The sequence below is a fragment of the Channa argus genome, chromosome 1 (genome assembly GCF_033026475.1).
Source record: "Channa argus isolate prfri chromosome 1, Channa argus male v1.0, whole genome shotgun sequence".
NCBI classification, from domain to species: Eukaryota; Metazoa; Chordata; class Actinopteri; order Anabantiformes; family Channidae; genus Channa; species Channa argus.
In genome coordinates, this window is record NC_090197.1 from 11,003,482 (window position 1) to 11,024,852 (window position 21,371).

At 41.5% G+C, this 21,371-nt stretch overlaps 3 protein-coding genes across 3 annotated transcripts in view; all 3 read left to right on the top strand.

The window, feature by feature from the left end:
- Positions 1-1,805, top strand: part of angpt1 (angiopoietin 1) — a 49,179-nt gene extending 47,374 nt beyond the window's left edge. Inside the window, exon 9 of the mRNA XM_067496541.1 lies at positions 946-1,805. Within this exon, the coding sequence (XP_067352642.1) occupies positions 946-1,109 (164 nt within the window). The 3' untranslated portion in view covers positions 1,110-1,805. The remainder of the gene's footprint in view (positions 1-945) is intronic.
- An 8,518-nt stretch (positions 1,806-10,323) lies between these two features.
- abrab (actin binding Rho activating protein b) lies at positions 10,324-18,554 on the top strand. Its single transcript, XM_067496542.1, has 2 exons — positions 10,324-11,217; positions 15,780-18,554. Exons 1-2 carry the CDS (start codon positions 10,472-10,474, stop codon positions 16,261-16,263), a joined length of 1,230 nt encoding a protein of 409 aa, XP_067352643.1. The 5' UTR covers positions 10,324-10,471; the 3' UTR covers positions 16,264-18,554.
- Positions 18,555-19,543: 989 nt separating this feature from the next.
- Positions 19,544-21,371, top strand: part of samd12 (sterile alpha motif domain containing 12) — a 96,230-nt gene continuing 94,402 nt past the window's right edge. The window contains exon 1 of the mRNA XM_067496544.1: positions 19,544-19,993. Coding sequence (XP_067352645.1) covers positions 19,933-19,993 — 61 coding nt within the window. The 5' untranslated portion in view covers positions 19,544-19,932. The remainder of the gene's footprint in view (positions 19,994-21,371) is intronic.

The following is a 21,371-nucleotide window of genomic DNA, read 5'->3' on the forward strand; positions in this document are numbered from 1 at the left end:
TCTTATGATGAAGTAGCAATCAAATGAAATTTATATCCGTGTGATCCATGTCAGAAACAAGGGCAGGGCATTTCTCCTGATTACTGACAGGTGAAATGTCATACTGTAGTCCACATTGGTATTTAGGTCTGTCAGGAGAGAGGAAAATCACTGCAATTTGTCACTGAGTGACTGACACATGCCGTGGCTCCCATGCGTTCTATATCTGACCGCATTGGAGAGGGTGCGTTTACTAGTGCAGATGTAAGACTTGAATAGACTTCATATCCAGTAAGTGCACCTGTCATCTGAAATCTAATAATATTCATAATAAGAATAATAAAAATAAAACTAATTTAATCCAAAACCAAACAAATTTTGGCAAAATTCAGTCGTTACAACTGCAATGACTTTACTCCCTAAGCTAACTCCTTACCTCTCAACTCCTTTCGTGTGAAATGCTGGAATGTTTGAATGTCTAAGGCAGAAGGTAGAAGAGGGAAAAACAACTAATGATGGAAATGCTAAGCGGCTCAAGCCCTTATTAACTAGCAATACAACCTTAAGATTAATTCTACAATTTGTCATCAGCCTTTAAATGCAAACACATCGACCCTAAGATATATTTAAGGGAAATCCAGAAATGTTTCACCTTGAGAGTAGCATAAAAGGTATCCATGCCATTTGCTACTCAGATGTCCACTGGAGCGCATGCACATACACTCCTGTTTAAAATAGGATGAGGTACCAAAAGTGTTGAGCAACAGGTACTGGCACGTCCGTGAACCCAGTGACAGTAACACGTGTAGCAGTGAAACAGTGTCTGAACCATTGCCATGACCCTATGAGGGAGGTCATGGGAAACTTAATGTCTGATTGAGATGGCTGTATCTTGATAAAGGCGTCAGTGGTTGTCAAAGTATTTATTTCCTTTTGTGACTTAAATGACCTTCTTTTCTGTTCAAGGTTGGTGGTTCGATGCCTGCGGCCCGTCCAACCTTAATGGCATGTACTTCACCCAAGGACAACACATAGGGAAGCTAAACGGTATCAAGTGGCATTACTTCAAGGGCCCCAGCTACTCGCTACGAGCCACAGCCATGATGATCCGCCCGCTGGACTTCTCCTAGTCTTTTGAACTGCTGATCAGCTACAGTATGTGGCACATTAGAGGGACGCTCCCTGTTTTATCCTCTTGTCTCATCTCATTTCGCTGGCCATGGGACTCAACCAGTCAATCTTGTCTTCAAGCTGGTTTCTTCCCCAGAGCAGCCGCTATTGCTGTGCCACCCTTGCGTCATTGTCTTCTCCATAATTGAACTGAAAAGCCACGGGGAGGATTACAGAGCAAAATAGGATCCACCAGAACTGATTTCAAACCAGATCCACACACTTTTTTAAAAATTTTTTTAAAGACAAATGTATTTAGGTGTGGTATGTCACACCTGGAATTTGGCACATTTTGGACACTCAGCTTTTCAAGTTTCCATTTTCTTGGGGACCTGTAATTATATGGAGGATCTGAACTCTTTTTGAACTGCAGAAAAAAGAAAGAAGTTATCTGTCACTTTAAGGAGAGGAATGAGAGATCTGGCTTGTTATGTTAAAACGTTGCTCACAGATTCAAGCCCATAACCCTTTGTTATATTGTGTTTTAGTACTAGTTTTGTTATACCAACTGTATACTATATTCAAAGTGAGATGAAATTGTTTTTGTTTTTTTGTACTGTACAGTGTATATTGAATTTGTATCTGCATCATGTGTAAACCACACGCCCGGTTTTTACGTGACCTTGAAATTAAAAGTGTTGATGGGCAGTTGATAATAGTTGTGAGGGTCAGTTGCAGTATTTGCTGGCAATTACACACTGTCTTGAGTGTGATTATTTTTAGTTCAATGTGAGGTTGTTATTGGTCTAGATTCTGGCCTCACATCTATTTGCCTTTTCTATTGGCCGAGAATCATATCTGCCAAGGGTCAGAATGTGAGTTATCACATTACCTCTGCTAAATACGAACAACAAGGACATTAACTCAGATGACTTTAAATAGTAATATGTACTGATTGCAGTACATACAGTACGGGGGAAGCACGTACACATTAGTGCAATGTTGAAGTACCATGTTGCGCTCCTTCCATAATCACTAACATAATTGCTTATATTAAGCTGTTGTCCCTTTTCACAAGTTCATCTTACTGTCTCTGATTTCTGTTTTCAAACCCCTTTCATAACAGAACAGTTAGTCTCAACCTCTGACCTCAAGACAAATATCATTACGACAAGTTACTTCCAAAGCATTTTTCATAGACATCAACATTTCACAGTATCGTACTCCAGCCAGTTTCTGTTTCTCATCAGTGCAGCTTAGAAAAAAGGGGAGCTGGAGTTGGATATGAAGCATGAAATTAATGATTCCACCAAGTGATCCGTGTGAAGACATATTTCATAACTTCGAGCTTATAACAACAGAATCTACTGTGCAGTATTTCCTACAGGTACACATGGTGAGAAACACTTTCCGGAGCTTGTAAAACTACAACTGGCATCTTTATTAGCATACTGAAGTTGTAGGAGTTGACCTGGGTACAGCATGTAAAGGAGCTTTCCTGAGGAAAGCTGCTCTTTCTTTGGATTTCACTCTGCCAGACGTACATTTGTGTTTCAAAGTTGAGCATAAAACATAGAAGTTAACACATTAACCCTGGAGAAATGTGCCGTTGATAGCTCTGCTTTTACCTCGTTAAACTCCACATTTGCAGATTTATTTAAACATCTTTTTGTAACGTGGTCCATCATGTGTTGCTATAGATTAAATAAAGGAGCTTGTGATGCACTAATGTTTTCAATCTGCCTTTGGGCTCAACTTTTGAGTTAAATTAATGTGATGATAGACATTTGGCTCTGAAACGTGGGCCTTTCTTTCTTTAAGCACACTTCAAAAAGCTTCCTCTTTTGACAGTATCTCCAGCATCAGTTTAAATCCTCCTATACAAACGCTATACAGTACTGTAGATCATGAAAAAACAAACTTCTTGACACAGAAAGACATGAGATAAATTACACAGATAGGGAGACGTGCTCTCTTCGGCTGTTTTCAGGACCAAACCAGATGGTCCAGTCACTCGAGTGGCTATTGTGTGGAGTGTTCACTTGCTTACTTGTGGCAATGACAGATTGCCAAAGTGCTAAAACGATGCTGTCGGGACCTGTAGTGTCTCTTCATAGTTGACATTCCTGTGCTTAATCAGAGGTTAAACAAATTACTGCAGTCTGCAAACCAGCACGTGTCCTTCAGCGCCTGCACTGACCCGACACCCTCGCTGGAATGTGTTCTATAGAGAATCTGAAGCAGCAGAGTGTGAAGAGCGGCCGCACACGCTGGCAAACACCTACGTGGGCCTTAAGCTTTGTCCTTTGCTGGTGTGAGGACAGGAGGTTCTGAGAACCACTTCTAAACCAAGGGAAGTTTTGTCTCCAGTGGACAATGAGGATGTCAAGCAAAGTGTTGTTTGACTCTGTCATCTCCACACACACACACACACACACACACACACAATATGTTCACACACCACCAAGTCCTTCCATCCACACCAAGGTTGTTCTGAAAATTAATTCTTTCCTGTTAGCTGAGGAAGAGCTGAGTGGTAGTAAGGCCATGCGACTGTCTGGGGGAGGGCGGGAGGGGGCGAGATGAATGCAGATGGACAGCAATGGATCCCAACCAAATCAGATATGACAGAACACAGTACCTGCAGTATGAATACTTGGAACCACTGAATCCCCTAAAGGGACCATGTGCGCACATAAAAACGAATACAATTATGGAGGAGACAAAGGGAGAGGAAGTGAAAGTTTAAAAAGTCCTCAGCCCTCTCTCATTTACTTATATCAGATTTAATCACAAAACGCCCTGAGAACGTGCTCTTAATTCAAATACTGAAAGTGGCCTGTAGGCTCACAATTAGTTATTCGCTGAGGCCGCTGGACTTTGCAGAGAAGTGCCAGAGACAGTGAACTGATTTCCTGGGGAGTTCAGAGAAACTGGCTCAGTTAGTGATGTCAGTCAAACCCCAGTATGTCTGAAGTTTGCAAATACTACTGTAGTGATGGAAAAAGTACTTCTTAAACCAGCTCATCTAGTTCTGTGTTCACAATAGTGAAATCATTAAATTGTCTGATATAAAAACCCGCTTTTTCCTTTGACAAGAACTTCTCATTGGAAAAAAAAAGACTATGGAACAACTGCTGCAAAAGCCACCATCACTGCGAGTTGGATTTTATAAACACGCACACTCCAGCTCAAGTATGTAACAATTTTGGTGTGACTTCATTGTTTAAACTCCGTCCTCTTACTGTACTGATTCATTTTTGCATAACCTTTAAAGTTTGCTGTATCCTCGGTAAATTATTTACAACCATCTGCCATCGAATTAGTTGTTTCATCCTGTACCATGTTCACGGTTTGTTCATTGTTCATATCACTGCGTAGCTGTACAGTTTCATGCATTACGGCCAGAAAAAAAGCCCTTTGTTGTGGGTTTTCATGACAGTGACATCACGTTGCCTGTCTTTAAATAAATGACTTGGTCCTAGATGAGGCACGTTGAAAGAAATTACTCATTTAACCGCAAAATGCCCGGTGATGAGTGCAAGCAAAATGTTTTAAAAGGCTGCCAGCACACAGAGCACAGGGGCTCAGTAGGATGCAAGTCACCCTGAACTCTTCTATATAATGTGCTGGCATCAATGTGTGCAGCTCCAAGTTCATCTTCTCACTGCAGTAAACAAGCAGTAATTGCAGAATTATTGTCACTAACTGTCACTGTTTTTCCTAGAAAATGTATTTAAGAATTTTATTAAACTGAGAGTATCCATATCAGGATTAATTAATATGTTTTGGATTTCCAATCCTGAAACAAATTCTCCAGTTTCTCAGCACCAGCAAATCACAACATTTATCTGCTTTATCAGATTTATCTTCAGACTAGTTGCTGTTGGCACCTATTAAAAAATATATTCTGTCCAGCTATGGAGACAAAAACATAAAAGATCATTTAACTGGTAATTATAAATCAATTTTGATTCAAACGGTCCTGGTTTTGGGTAGAAAGTCCTGTGGTTTAGCAAGCTAAATGGTGTAGAATGTGAGCTGAGGTGAGGGACTCCCTCATCTAGAAAAACTCAAAAGGAGCTGGATATGATTGATGGTCTGTGGGAGTGAGAATGACACATGGTGTAAACAGAGGACGTGAAGCAAAGAAAGAGTGCAAGCCTCAGCTGTATAAGAACAAAAAGTTTAAGAGTATCTCTTTGAGATTTTAGTTAAGGCTCTATCGGGCGAGATGAATCCCAGAGAGACATTAAATCATCGTTTAAGCAACATCCTGGGAAGTTCAGGCAAAAGCTTGTTTCTTTAATCCACACATTCATATCAGTGTTATTTCATGCGTCTCTTCCTTATTCTTAATGTTGGAAAATGCTTCCAAATGATATGTTGGCCAAGGAAAAAGTGGGAGAGCGCCTACTTTTGGGGGGCCTTTGATTTTGGATTTCAGTGTAACTTTATGAAAATTGATGTAGTAGAAGTGAGAAGTGTGTGGCCAATTAGTGCTCCAGAGGCTGCTGCGGTCAGAAGTAATGAAGTGTGATCTCTGAGCGACGCCGTGCAAGCCAAAAGCAAAATGTTGTTCCAAGTTCTCTGGTTACAACGCCGTGTCTCAAAACAAATAGCATATGCGACTAATTCATATATCTTCTCAATACAGACGTCCAACATGTAAATTACCATTGGTCCTTGAAAAAAAACACACACACACACACACACACACACAAAAAAAAGCTTTAGCTTTTAGCTCAAAACCAATTAGACGGCCAGTAGCATGGCTGTAGGCTTTTACTGAAATCTAATCTAACACTTGCCACTCCACACAGACCCTGCTCTCTCCTTTATCCTATTCCATCCTCTTCTGCTTTCATCCTCTTCATCATGTAAAGCATTGTCGTGAAGCCTGTCACATAAATCCAAACCAGGGACCTTTTTTCTCTCCCTCAGCCTCTATTGAGTTTGTCTGGCTCCAGCAGTGCTCTGTCATCCTGTCGTTTCCTTTGCAGGGGTCCAGAGGACCAGTTTCCTGGCCGGCCCTCACTGACCTGTGTACTGAGCTAGCTTTAATTTACTGTCTTCTTCATCTTTATTTATCGGGGGCCAAGTTGCACAGCCAAACAATAACATTCGACCTCTTCGGAAGGAAGTATTAGTGCATTACACAGTGGTTTACTTTTCCTGGGCCAGGACAGATTTGTCCGGCTGGCTTCCTTGTTGAGGTCAGTATTGTGGAAAGGCAATAACCCTCCGCAGTCGTATCAAAACTTGCAGTTTATTGTAGTTATTTGACAAAGCAATGTGTTTGTCTGGAAAAGAAGAGACATTAACCAAACATTTCATTACCGTCCATGCAAATAAAGTGAAGAAAGTTACTGGTGCAACCAAGATAATAGTTCTGGACGTCGCATAACACGCCGCAATGTTGATCTGATCATGGCAGCAGTGTTCCAAGTATGCGCACGAGGATCACGACAGGAAGCAGCATCACATACAGAGGTCAGAGTAACAGCTTGACAGACCCGCACAGATGGGTTCCTGAACAGTTAATGCACAATAATATGCGCGGCCAAATAAAACAAGCTCGGAACAAGCAGTGAAAGGTAAACAAGGCAGCAGTCACAGTGCAGATGTTGACATGCACCAAAGACACACAGGTGCAGTCTCTCCAAACTTGGACCTCCTCGTCGGCATTGAGTGGGGTCGACTGCTTGTTTTCTGTGACCCGAATCAGGAGCAGCATTAATCTAGGGAATGTACCAGCTTTCCACCTGCAGCTTTGGTATCTTCCATATGTTCAGACTGAAAGGACACTTTCACTGCAGCTTTGTAATAGAAATCAGTAGTTTTTGTTAGTTTCTGCAAAGTTACTGGCAGTTTAGCATCAGACATTGAAAAAAAACATCACGATTAGATCAAATGAGTCACACTACCACGGTAAAATGTTAGTTACAGTGCCATTTACTGCACTCAAAGTATCATCAGTACATTGTAAGTGGATTCTTCTTTAACACTTTTAACACATGCACGATTCTATATGGATCACTGGGATCAAACACAAAGAGTCTCCAAGTTCATTTCAGGATCTGTGAAACTATATTTGTTGCAACACTGGAATTACAGTGACCCCTGTTGGTAGGTTTCCATTCTGACAACCAAAAATAAAAAATCAGCTTTCGGCCTTTCCCTGTTCTGTCTGACATTTACATCTACTGTACTTAAACATTTAAATCGATTGAAAAGACTTTTAAAAACTATGCAATTATATAAAATGATATAATGATCCACCTTTTCCAGCAGACTGTTGCGGGTCTCTGCAGACATGCTGTCACATAAAAACACAAGCCGCCTAAGAGGTAATAGCCGCGCTCTGACTGAAAAAGGCTAATTTAGGAAAAACTCCAGGTGGCCCTTCAGAAAGAAAACACAGCCTGCGGGATGTCTTGGATGTGACAGGCCTGTGGGTCCTGAATGTGACTGTTATTATTACAGGGGAGGAGGAATTGAAAGGAAAACTCGCCATATTTGGTTAAAAAAAGAACAAGAATGAGCTTCTTTTCATCTTGATGTTTTTGTTTTATTGACTGACACCAGAGAATTTATTTTAAATACCAAAATCCATACGGAGACACTCTGTGCAGTTCTGTTTCATTTAACCACACACACCTGTAACCTTTAGTTCTAGGACTAAAAAAAGATACAGTCAATACTAAACTGCTGAATTCTGAGGAAAATATGTTTGGCGGATGATGCCCATTTCGTTTCCACATGATGCACCCATGCAACCATAAAACACATATTTTGGGTTTACTGTAACATTGTGTCTCTGCTTTGGCTGCTTTTTTTTTTTTTTTTCAATGGCTCAGGAGCCAGAGGCAGAGTTGGACGTCACATCAGGAAATAGCTCAAACCCAAGTAAATTATATAATGCAGCTTCATCTCCGCTGTTGTTGTTTGTGCAGCAAACCTCCTCAGCCTATTTTGCTTGGTTCTGGTTTGTGTCTTTCAATTATTTAAATGTGGTTTATTTGTGATTCTTTTTATCACAGACTCTGGATCAGTGTAAACAGCTTGAGTGATGAGCTGAAACAATATGCATTAGAATATATGGTGTGCGCCTACTGATCACTTGTATAGTATGAGGCAAACCACCTTATGTAAAATTTAAAACGAATGAGTTGGCCAAACATTAGAACCACCTCCTAATATAATGGACTCTCGTACGACTGGACCACCCACTGTGACCTCAATTATAAACAGAGAGTAGAATTATCAGCTCTCTGACAGTTTCAGCCTAAAACCTGGGAGAAGATAACTTTGTAAATGTAGACTTCACGGCAGAGCTGCTGTAGTGGATTGCATTGAATGATATGACTGTATCTAGTAAAGTGGCCATTGAGTATGCGAGTGTGTAATGATGTGATTGGTTATTTTTGAGAAAAGAGTCACATCGCATCACAACTCCACCTCCTCAGCTATTGCAAACTTTATTGTATAAAGTTGGGTAACTGAGATGAAATCTGACTGAATGACTTTACTTGTGCAGATACACAAGTTACAGTTTTACTATTATATAATTATAATAATCTCCACTGGTTGGGAAAACATTTTACAGTTCAGCTGTAAAACAACATAGTGTGTGTTAAATGCTTTAAACACACTGCATTAACAGTAATGTGATTGGGGGTGTATTCGGTTCGGTAGCACGGTTACAGTACATGGATTTTCTTTACCACAAGGTGAAATCACATGTTAGCAGGAGCGTGTACATGGTTTTCACTCCAGCTAAAATGACAAAGTGAAGAAAAGTCCATCATGCTTTTGACAGAATTCTGACCACATCATGTGCAAGGAGCAGATCCATCAGTGTTTTTTAGTTCACCCAGAACCTGAAACTGTAATGAGCTTGTCCGTCCTGGTGGAGGAGCCCTAAGCTTCCTCCCAGAGCTACGACATGCCTGCATTGTCAGGCTGACTTGGTTTGACAAGACGATCTGTGCTGATGCCCAATGAGTCACATCCACTACCTATGACTGACCATCAACAGCTGCAGCTCCATGTCCGTGTGCATGTGTGTCTGTGCCAAGGTCTATTTATAAACCACCACATCTGCCAACATGGATATGCAAAACCATCTTATATAAAATTACACTTTGTACCTCATCCAGTGCTTCTTACTGTATCTCTGCTCGTTTAAAGGAGCGGTGACCTCTCAACTATCTGCTCTGCAAGACTAAACCATGTCGTGCGCGAGCAGCAGATCTTTGTCTCCTCCAGGTGACACATTCTTTCCTCACCCGAAGTTGCCTGTTTCTCTTTTCACGTCAGATTAGGTGTCGTCTCGTATCTGTGATACCGTCTGTCTCAACCTTTATTTAACTATGCTTCAATCTGACAGAAACAGTTTTATGTATTTTTGAGATTATTTACATATGGGAAATGTCAGTGAAATTACACACAGCAACACATACTGATACGGTCTGTGAATATCTCACCTCTAATAAGTTACTTTCCTAATTTTAGATGAGACTATTTCTGGATCTAAACGCTAGAATTCTAAGACTGTAGATTTTGGGTCCAGGTCCAGTAATATGTGTGGAGTAGGTTTCATTTCGGCATCTGTGTATCTGCTTTTCTTCCTAAAAAGTTGTTGGCTGTCACCTTTTGAAATGCCTCCTTTATCCCTGTAAAAACATTGCTGGCATACCTGTCAAACCAGTGACGTACCCACTGGTAACTCATCTACAGTCATATTGGGGCTATAGTTACTATCCACACCAAGCTAAACGTTCTATCCAGTTAAATACAATAGTGAGAATATTTTGATACATATTTAAAATGTTCCTGCTTCTCTAGGCTTCTACTTCACAAGATTTTAAACATCCATAGTTAGTTACTTTCTATATGTAAGTACTTTCCAGATAAAATTGTTACCTCTACTACAAAAGAGGCTACAATATGAAGTAATTACATTCCACAGTAATGACTACTTGCCTTTGATATTTAAGTAAGTTTTCTGCTATAATTTTTGTGCTAACTATGCGGAATATATGAAATATAAAATACTTTAATGTACCACCCTGTTTACCTCCAACTATGAGCTGCACAATCTGTGATGAAACATGAGAGCCTGGGGTAACCAGGGTCAGAGAAAGACGATCAGGTTCGTTGCTTAGGATAACTTGAATACTTTCCACTGTCACGTTAGGGTTTGCTCTCCCTTATTTCAGAGCTGTAGCAGCAAGGGTGAAGCTTAAAATTTACAGAAGAAGAAAAGGTTAAAGAAGACGGAGATTCAGCTAGAGAGGAGATGGAGTTATTGTTGCAAATTTGACAGTTCACTAATGAGGATACACTTTGCTTAATTTGAAATATAATACAAATAAGAATGTCGGGCAAACAGAGCAGCAAAGCCTCCCAGAGGAAACCATCCACCAGCAAAAGCATCAAGAAGCTCCGCACAGTTAGCATGGTGTGTGGCCTGACCGGCAGCTGGCAGAAGTGGGCGGAGGAGAATGAGAAGAAGCAAGCCAGTGAACCCAGCGGCTGGGCTCCATCTTCACTGGGAGGACCAACAGAAACACCCAAACAATGGGTCCCAAAGAAACCTCCTCCCGCTCAAAGCCAGCCAACAGGAGTTTCTCATAATTATGCAACCTGTCCTGAAAAGGCAGCAACTCCTCACCAGGTTAGCCAACCAGCATCCAAGACTGAGGACTTTAAGACCTCACCTGAGTCACCAGTTGCATCTCGCATTAAGACAATACAAGTTGTGAAGACGGTGACCAGTGGGGTTCAGGAGAAAGGCGCTGGCATCAGTCTACTGACTGAGAAGATCAAGAAGGAGTCTCTGCCATCGGGCGATGAAATTGACAGGCTGCTGAAGAAGAAAAGCTCCCCTACACGCCGCAGGAAGTGCTCGAATATGGTGTCATCACTGACCAAGAGCTGGAAGCAGGTGGAGAAAGAGCAGAAGCCTGGAAAAGATGGAGGAGGTCGCACCTGTTGTGTTCATAATGACGACAGTGTACAAAAGGAGAGACTGGATGTAGACAATGAAGAACAAACAGACTCTGAAGTTTCTGAAGGAGACATTGAGGTAGGAGTGAAGATTAAAAGGCCCTCAGTCCCATGGTGAGTATCGGTCTGCTTCATTTTGCATTTACAGTAAAGAAGAAGTTGTTTCTGCATAAAATGTGTCCAGTGTGATACATTTTCAGAGGTCAGATGAAACAGTACGTTTACTTCCCTAATGTGAGCAGCATATTAAGACAAAGCGTTTTGCAATCAGATGAAGCTTAATTGTAAACTGATGTTAGTTGTGGTGAGAAAGGCACCTTGGGCAGAAAGCTGGGGTTGTTGAAACCTTTATGATTCAGCCAGTCCACCCACAGAACCATGAGCTCACAGACTGGGGTGGAAAGTCATCCAGGAAGTAGCAGTTCCCACCAAGATCAAATGCCTATTCCATAGCAACTTTAAAAGAGGCACTCTAACATTCAGAGGGTGTTTTCATTGCAGCATCTATGATGAGTCTGGAGATAGGATCAATAAGCAAACTACAGTGGGATTCCTATTCCCAATTAAACAGGACACAAAGCACATAGCCACGGTGTCATGATAGTTTATATATGGAGAGTCTCATTACGTATAAATAAAGCTGCTGTTACTGTTCAAGATCATATGTGCTCTCCAGTAATACTAAACCACACATTCCTATTTTTAACCTATGCCAGACTTTGATAGACACTTGGTGCCTTTAGCTAACTAACATGACGGATGGGACTCCAGCTGGAAACTGAAGCACAACTGAAGCACTTACTTTCATTTAAACTCTGTTAAGTCATCAACAGCCTGCGGTGCTACCTCAGTATTTCAACTTTTTTTTGTGTAAATGAAAAATCAATTACTTAAATAAAATTTGGTTAATGGCTTTATGGTGTTAAATTAAATAAATGATAACTGTATGTAAAGTTGCGTTTGTAAGGGCTGGAGAGCAGCAATGACCACAGCCAACATCATGAGCCAGTCTGCAGACTGGGAACTGCGGGTTGGCCTGGGCAGGCAGCTCAAGTTTCCAGATTTCGTAACATCGACGTGTCTGATGCTATGAGACCCAAAACACCCGGGATAACAGATGCAACAGATGCAACTGTGGCAAGATCTGTAAGAACGAAAAGGGCCTAAAAATCCTTCAGACTCGGATCAAATGCTTGGTACAGGAGATTCCAGCACAGCGCACAGGACTGATGCCTGGTGAGATGCAGCATGAGCCCGGCCTAGAGATGCCCCAGAGAGGCCGGAACCTCCATGTGTCCAACACTCCAATTCTAGGAGAGACAGCCCTCTTGGATGTGCCAGCACCTTTATTGAAGTTAACATCTCCGAACCAACCTGGAAGGAAGTTCAGGAGGTGGCAACAGCAGCCAGGCCCCAGTTGTGTACCCTTTAAAGTGTGCTAGCATTTTCCAGGGCTTTTCTGAATCCTTTGTAAGATTCTCAGATTGGAGCGAGACGGAGAGTCTGGAGCCCTAAAGGAGGAGCGTTCTTGCTAGAATGATGACAGACTTCCTATTAAAGGACAAGCACATAGATACATCAGAATAGAAGGGCGTTATTCCCTGAGTCTCACGGTGCCTGATCAGGGAGGCACGAGAGGGAAATGGAGACCTAGCGGTGCTTTGGTTGGACCTCGCCAATGTGTGGGTTGATCAAATAAAGAAATGTCCCCTGTAAATAACATGTTCAACTTCAAGAGCAGGAAAAGAGAAAAAAACTTCAATAAAAAAAAATTCACAACCATTTTTGTAAACTGTGACTTTGTCGTATTTGTATATGTATGTTCACCACCGTAAAACAAAACTTTTTCAAAGAAACACAGCGAAGAGAATGATTTTAATTACTATTTATTTTTATTTTCAGATTTGCATGTTTTAACATACACAAATGAATCACACTTATGGACAATTTAATCACTAATTAACCCAACAACCCTGTCTTTGGACTGTGGGAGGAAACAGGAGCACGTTGAGAAAAAGTCCCCACTTAACAAGGCGATTTGAACAGTGGACCTTCTGTGAGGCAGCAGTGCTAACCACTCCACCACTGTGCTGCCTTTTTGTACATTTTTAAATATAATTATAAGAAATGTATAACTTTTAATAATTGCTTACTATGTCTTATGTCACATATATTTTTCTTAAAGATTGATGGCGTTGGGATGGAGACTAATACTGTGACATAGGAGCTGAGATGTCTGAGCTCACTTTCTTTCTCTTGAATAGCTTAAAGAATCTTGTCTTCTTTTTCTCCGGGATTTGATTATGCAACTGAGCAATTTTTTCCGTCATTCCATGCTCAAATTTCCTTTTGTTTTCCGAGTCCTGCTCGATGCTGACCATAATGGCCCTGACGGATTCTTGGAGGCAGGAGTTCTCCTTCTCCCACTGCTGTCTGTCTTTGTCAAGTTCTTCCTGCACCCTCTGTTCCTTCAAAGCCACAAGACGGGACTTCTCTTCTCTCCACTGAGACCGGCTGTTCTCAAGTGTGTCAACCCACGATTTGGTCAACCTGCAAATTTCCTCCTCGTGTGCAGCTACTAAACAGGACATCTCTTTCGTCCACTTAGACCTGCTTTTCTCCAGGTCCTCCTTAAACATTTCCTTTAAGCTTGAAGTGGCCGCCATGTGCTCAGCTACAAGACGGTACTTCTCTTCTCTCCACTGAGACCGGCTGTTCTCAAGTGTGTCAACCCACAATTTGGTCAACCTGGAAATTTCCTCCTCGTGTGCATCTAAGAAACTCTCTTCATTCCACTTTGATTTTTCCGTGTCCAGGTTTTTTTCTCTCTTGGTCTTTTTAGAGTTTTCCTTCTCCTGTTCGACAAGTAGTTGTAACTTCTTTGTCCTCCTTCGTTCACTGTTTAGAGCCTTTTCTAGCTGTTTAAATTTCTGGGCAGCATGGCTTTCTTTCTGCTTCTTCATAGACAGCTCAGTCTGCAGGAATTGCACCTGCTGATCTGACTGGGCTTTTTGTTGTCTGAGCAGTTCTTTCATCTGCTGAAGCTCTTCTACCAGGGCAGCCTTTGCTTGAACGAGCAAGAATATTTCTTCATCCGTCTCCGAGATAGTCGAGAGACCTTGTTTAGTGTGTTCGAACATAGCAGAGGTCCTTGTACCAGCAGCTCCCTTAAACAACTTTACACCTAAAACTTCCTTAACTCTAACTGCAGGCTGTGGATCTGAAGACTCTGCTGTTACAGCACACTGTGATTCTGTTTCTCCTGCAGACTGATCAGCCATTGGTGTATCAAAGGCTGATGGCGGTCTCGGGTATGCACCAGGTAGTCCAAATCTGAGTAGCAAAGTTTGCTTATTTGCATGCCGAGTCACCTTTAAACTGTTGTCCACCTTCTTTTGGTCTGGCTGGCCAGCTGAATCGACAGTACTTTGAGATTTTGCTGTCGATGCTGGCTGTTTTGCATTTCCAACAGTAGGTCCATCCTTTGGTTGAACACTTACCTTCATTTCAGGTAGATTTAACGTGGTCCTGTCCTTATGTCCTTGCTTTGTCTGTGTTATAGGTTCACTCTGGCGCTGGAAAAAGTCAGAATTTTCCACGGGTTGACAGCTCTCTCTGGCTGGCTGGCTCAGTCTGGCTGCTTTTTGAACAGCCTTATTGCTTGTAACGGATTCTTGGATTCTTGGGTTTATTGTGCAGCAGCAGTAAAAGAAAATTCTTCTAATGTTTGTCTACATATTAAAAATAAAATGTTTTGAGGTTCAATGTGACTTTGTCTCACCTAATGAACACGGATCCATTGCTGACCTGGCAAAATGTGAATTTTTAGAACACAAACATTTTAAGGTGGTTGCTAAGGATCAGCCGAGATTTGAGAATGATGTCATGATGCTAAAGATTAAAGGCAAGATTCCAGAATGATGTCATCAGGGCATAACACATTATATAGTTTATTTTCAAACCATTCATTTGTAACCGTACTTTTATTTTTACCTTATTTAATCCGACCCTGGTAGCAAATTGTCCTATTTCACAATGATGGTAGGAAGTAAACAGCACATTGCATTCTGGGGTTGATAGGGGGCCAGAGTTGCTAACTGCCATTACTAATAGCTGCTGAAAATCTAAAACATACTTGCGTTAACTTACTTGATGTCTTTCATCCCTGAACTGAAAATAGTTTGCGGATGGCAGCCACACATGCCTAACACATACAATCAAATCAACAGTTAATCAACAAAAATAAAAAAGTATTCACATGCAACAACTATTTTAATTTGGAATCCAGAAGGAACTATCTAAATAGATTTAATGGGATACCCTGTCAAAAAAAAAAAAAATAAATGTTGAAAGTTGAAACTGTCATAAATGTTATAATTCTACTACATATCTGTTTATTATTAGTAATAGTGGGTGGTGGAGCTGTACTGGAGTGCATTAAATTAGCTTAATGATTCTAATGTTATGGCCACCCTATTTAAATGAATGAATTAAGTCTTACTTAATTCAGTAATTATTTATCTGCCATTAAAGACAAACTCTGCCCCTCTGATTTTTATTTCACGTTTAGAACTTTAGGCCTTCTAAAAACATTTCCCCCTTTTCCAGGTTCAACATAAATACTGAGTATGTTGCACATTTGATTTATTTATAATGCAATCTGACATCTCTTACAGGCACAAAAAGGAAGCTGAGGACGCCAACAAGATCAATGCCCTCTCCAAGAAATACAGTGCTGTGGGAAACCTCAAGAGCCGCTGGCAGGACTGGGTCGCGGAGCACACTGTTAACCAAAAACTAAACCCCTTCAGTGAATACTTTGACTATGATTACTCCATGTCCTCCCGCATTCAGAAGGGCCAAGAGGGTTATGGACACCCCAAGGAAGGTTCTAAAACAGCAGAGAGAGCAAAACGTGCTGAGAAACACATCCACCGTGAAATCGACGACATGTGTTTCGTAATCCGGACTATGGCTGATCCAGACCCGGATGGAAAGACCCGCATCACGTTCGGGCAGCTGTTTGACAGATACGTTCGGATCTCTGATAAGGTGGTGGGGATTCTGATGCGAGCCAGGAAACACGGCAAAGTGGCATTTGAAGGAGAGATGCTGTGGCAAGGCCGGGATGATGGAGTGATTATTACTCTGCTGGTGTGATGATAACACCTGGGTCCTGTTACAGCTACTTGACTGGCACAATGGAACTTGTGCGATCTAAATTATAAAATACCTGGATCTTTGACCTGGATTTGACCTGGATCTTTTCACCTGACACTTGGAGAACAATATTACAGAATGTAGAGACTATAGAACTTGGCAGAAGAGTCCATGCTGATTATCCAAAGAATTGTTTTTCTGCTATGTTTGTAGCTACTTGAAGACTCTTTGTGTCAGTTGTGTGGATGTGTGGGTTGAAGCTGTCATGCACATGTTTTGAGAACTCTATAAAGACTTTGAAGTTTTAATTCATGAGCTCTCGAGAGGTAACGTTCTAGCTTTTGGCTTTTTATGTTTCACTGTAGCTTGCAGATGTTTCTATGTCACTTGCTTTATAGCACTTTCTTTACAGCCTGTGTTAATGAGATGCTTGACAGCGTGCTAATGTACTAAATAATCAGCAGCTTTACAGCAGGCTGTAGCACCGTAATTCAGATACGGATATGGTTTCATAGCTTGAATTCTTGCAGCTCAGCATGCATTATACTGTACCAGGCACAATGCAGGGGGAACTGAACAGACTACAGCACTTTCACATCTCATACCCTGTTAGGCTGAAGCTAATGTCAAAGAAGATTATGTTTTACAAGAATTTATGAGGATTTCTTAAGGGTGTATCCAGAAAAGGGATTAATGGTCAGCCTGGAACCAACCAGAAGAAACAAAAATGCATTAAAAAAAAAAGGTCATACTTAAATAATGAGAATTATACCAGTGCAAAGGTTTGCACCCTTCTTGATAAAGTAATTGAAATTTAAATTGGATTCAGATTGTCATTATGACATGGCAGATTTACAATAGTGATCCTTGGAGACTCTAAAATGACCTGCAGAGTAAAAGAGAGCATGTGTGCAAAAGATGTGAAGAACATTTGCTCGAATGTTGGATTTGTCATATGTTTCCTTATAAGCTGTGACACTGTAGAACTGTTGCAGTACTCACTGCGCACAATAATATCATCTGAAAAGTAACAATTCCTCACGGTACAACACACAAAGGATTGCATCCATTAATTACATACATGCCGTGTTTTATAGAGATTATAATGGCTTAAAATGGCCAAGAAATATCAGTAAGGGCGGAAAGGTGAGTGTATGGCTCATCAACTTTATAAGTCACAGGAGGGCCCACTGTGTTATTACACGTTTTTGACAATTGCCACTTATTCAAAGAAAGTACTTTACCACTACTGTTTCCTTTTGAAATTCAATATGACATGAAAACGAAACTCAACCACACATACACACATCCTGTTCATCTCACAGGAACTTATAAAAGGTCTAGAAAAACCTCTCAGACAGGCCGAACAATACTTAAAACAAACGAAGAGAAACCAGGAAGAAGACAGAGAAACACTCATACATGCATACCAGCACCCGCACCTACAAGGGCTAAATCAGGTTCCAGTGTGGATGAGAACTATGCAGAAAACAGACATTCTTCCCCCGTAGTGTCACGTAAATTACCTTCTTATCACTCCAGGATATGAGTAATGACAAATGTCACACTCAAATACCATGACCGCAGTTACAGACGGGGCACTGTATCCATGTTCACTGTAATGTCCTGACTGCAAAACTTGGATCGGTGGATTTTGTTTGAAGTAGAGCTCATACTGTATGTACACACAGACAGAGCAGTAATTCCACATAATAAACAGCATTCAGACCTCAATGTGCTGTATATTCGGATATTACAGTGAATAAACCCTTTCTCCTTTCTTCAGAAATGTGACGTTAAAATATTTCCATTTCAATACATTTGCAAACCAAAGAGACTTTAGAAGCATTTCCTGTAACTGGCGGCTGAAAGGCCCGATAATCATAAACGCAAACATTTCGAGACAATCACTGTAGAAAGAAGCTACAGTTTCACTGCTTTCACTGGGGGAGTGCAGAAAGAATGAACCTCTACAAAGCTGAATTTATGGTAGAAGGTACTTTTTAACCTGAAAAGCCCCCAAAATGATTGAATATTAAATGACTTTTACAGCATGGCAGCTATATAGTCTCGATAAAACTGGAGAGAAGAAGAAACGGTGGCTTACTGCCTATACTGTACAGGCAATAACTTACAGAATTGTTGTCTGACTACAGTCTGATCAGTTCACCTCATGGGAGTTTTCTAAATATCCAAAATATGGTCCTGATGAGGTGAAGAGGATTTTAGCTTCTATGCAGCTGTACTCCTGAACCCAATGACCTGATCCGTCTCAATAAACAGAAAACTAGTTTCCCAGACTTTACACTTAATGTGTCCACGTGTCTCTGTGTGGTTTGCTTTAACTTGTAATTAATCCATGACAATCTGCTGTAGTTGCTGTGTGCGTTTTGATAGAAAGTGCAGTTCAGATAAAGGAAGAGTTCAACATTTTGGCAAAAACATATAAGAAATTTGTATGAATTAGGCTGTTAGTTACAGTATGATGATCTTGTCACACTTTGTTCATATGTTTGCTATTTCAGACATATAACTGAAATAGCTTAAAATATAGTGGTGTTTGTTAAGAACAACAATCCAAAATCCAACAATCCTTAAGTGGATTTGGTTTGTTTATTGTGTTCCAAAAAAAAAAAAGAAGAAGAAGAAAAAAAGACTTAAAATGAAAGAAGGAAAACTGAGGTTTTTATAAGAAGTACTACAACGGGGACAGGCTTATGCGTAAAAGTTACTAAGCGCCAGCAAGTGTTTTTGGTCGCATTCGTACCAAACCACGCTCGCTGCTTTACTCTTATGAGCTGCTGGCTCGCTGCAGAACTAAAGAAACGTGCGCTCCCTTCACGCTCCCGAAGGCGCTGAGCCTACATTTCCCAGGATCCTTTGAGGCGCGGCAGCAGCTGTGCGCTCCAGCCTGCCCGCAGCAAAGTGATGATAACACGCCAAACAAGGTACAATGAGAGGGCGCTGAGTTTTACATTTCGCCTGCATCTGTGGAGCAGCACAATGGCTGTTGAAGGTAAGGCGCTAGAAAAAGAAGGGGGGGAGAAAAAAAAAACGGTGTTGTCCACCGCGACATGTCTGTTTTTGTTATCACTTGCAGTTAATCAGATGATATGTGCTGTGTGGCGTTCATGTCTCAACCCAGACACAGTCGGGTCAACTGTGAAACCCTGGCTGCTGCCTGCTCTCTGCATTACGCAGACTGCCCTGCTCATCTCCCGTTGTCAGTGCTGTTACATGGTCACAAAGCATAAAGAGTCGCGTTTACGCGCAGCCGCTTCCTGTGTTCATATTGTGTGCGTGATGCGCGGTTGGAGACGCCACTGGTTAACAGGTCTGCGACCGTGGAGCGTCCAGGTCGTTTGCATATCAAATCCAGTGAGCTTGGCTGTTGCCTGGAGGAAACTAGAGCCGCGTATTGCTGAGATCACTGAGCGACTATCTGAGAGAATTGAACGTTAATTTAGATTTTGGCCACTATTTGCTGTATTTCTGCGCTCCCCCTGCTCCACAAGACTAGTCCGGCTGAAGCTGCTCATCTGGCAGCAGGTGGTGTGACGTGGGCCAGGGGAAGTCACCCCCTTCGTGATTGACGGTAAACACTTGGTTTTGGTGCTCGCTCCGGACATTCGAGGTGAGGAAAGTGTCAGGGACAGTCAGTGACCCGGGATGCTCGGCCTATCTCATCACCTTATCGGAGGCATCTTGTGGATCCAAAATCCAATGAGAGGTAAGAGGGGGAGAAGAAGAGGGGGTGTCACATGTATGCAGAGGGAAGCTTTTCCCTCAATAGATTTTTTCTATTACCTATTTTTATTTTTATTTTTTTCAGTCCAGTCCTCTGTGTTATCCCATGCAGGTATGACTGGTATGAGACTGTGACACTCCTGCATTCCAACCTAAGATCAGGTTTTTCATCTCTTCGCAGTCATTGCGGCTCATTTTATGCACAATGTCCACATGTTGTGTTGTTTGACGTGAGCCTGTCTTTCGTGCTCCTCCACCGAAATGCCTTTAACTGAAGTGGGCTTTGTCTGGATCTTGTGTTTGCAAGTCGGGTATTCATATGCGGTGCAATTCACAGCACATATTATAGGACGGGGGAGAGCTGCATGCAAAGCATCTTGTTGTTCGGCTGCATGCCTTATGATTTCATCTCTAGGACCTTTTTAAAAAGACACAAACATGAAGCCACGCGCTCTTAGATCTTTATCTCATTTGGCTCTCACCAGTGTAAGACCCCCTTACAGTATGGCAAACTGTGTCTGACCCTCCCCCTTTAGGAAATGGCTTTCTTGCTCTGATCTTGTAGCTTCTTTATAGTGGCGACAGCCGACCCACAGGTGCAAAGATATTGCCACCTGATTTAAACCTTAAATTATGCCCAAGATGATAAACTGTACAGTGAATGCAGCAGCTATAACACTGCCAGCCCTCTAGCATGTCCTCCAGTGTAAGTTCATCCATGCATCTCTTGAGATTCATCTCTTAAAGCTGTTAAAAAAAAAAGAGGGTGAGTGCTCAAGGCACCTGCAGACGCATACTTTGTTCCAGAGCTGAATGGCTTATCCATTATCCGGTTTCATCCTCTCCTTCATCTCCTTCTCATCTGTTCTTACCCAGGTTAACATATGAATAAAATGAGTGTGTCAGTCAGTATTTCAGACAGTGCTTCTGTCCATTGTAACAAACTTATTGTATCCTCTTTACAGCCGACTAATTCACACACACTATTCTAGTAGAATACATACATTTTAAAACTTAAAAAATTAATTTCTTTTGTCACAAAGTGTGAAATACAGCGCATGTGATTTGCGACTCAAGCTGTTCACGCAGCTATAGGACAACACAGTGCTTTTAGTTGCGATTCACTGACGTGTGTCATTGAGAGAGAGAGAGAGAGAGAGAGGGATGAATTCTGAGTCATGTCCCTATCCACTGAAGCTGCAATAACTAAGGCGTCTACCAGAAAATGAGAAAAAAAACTGCACTTCTCAACACACACAAGGTCAGATCAGATTTTTGCTAGAGCAGCCAAGACATCACAGACAGATGTGCTCGGTGGCTGAAACATAATAGTTTAGTTTCTCCTTGAGGACAGCTTGTAG

Bases quoted from the DNA above. Each gene is read 5' to 3' on its own strand.
- abrab (XM_067496542.1), top strand. From the start codon at position 10,472: ATGTCGGGCAAACAGAGCAGCAAAGCCTCCCAGAGGAAACCATCCACC. The intron at 11,218-15,779 runs GTGAGTATCGGT...CATCTCTTACAG, and splicing joins AAAAGGCCCTCAGTCCCATG to GCACAAAAAGGAAGCTGAGG.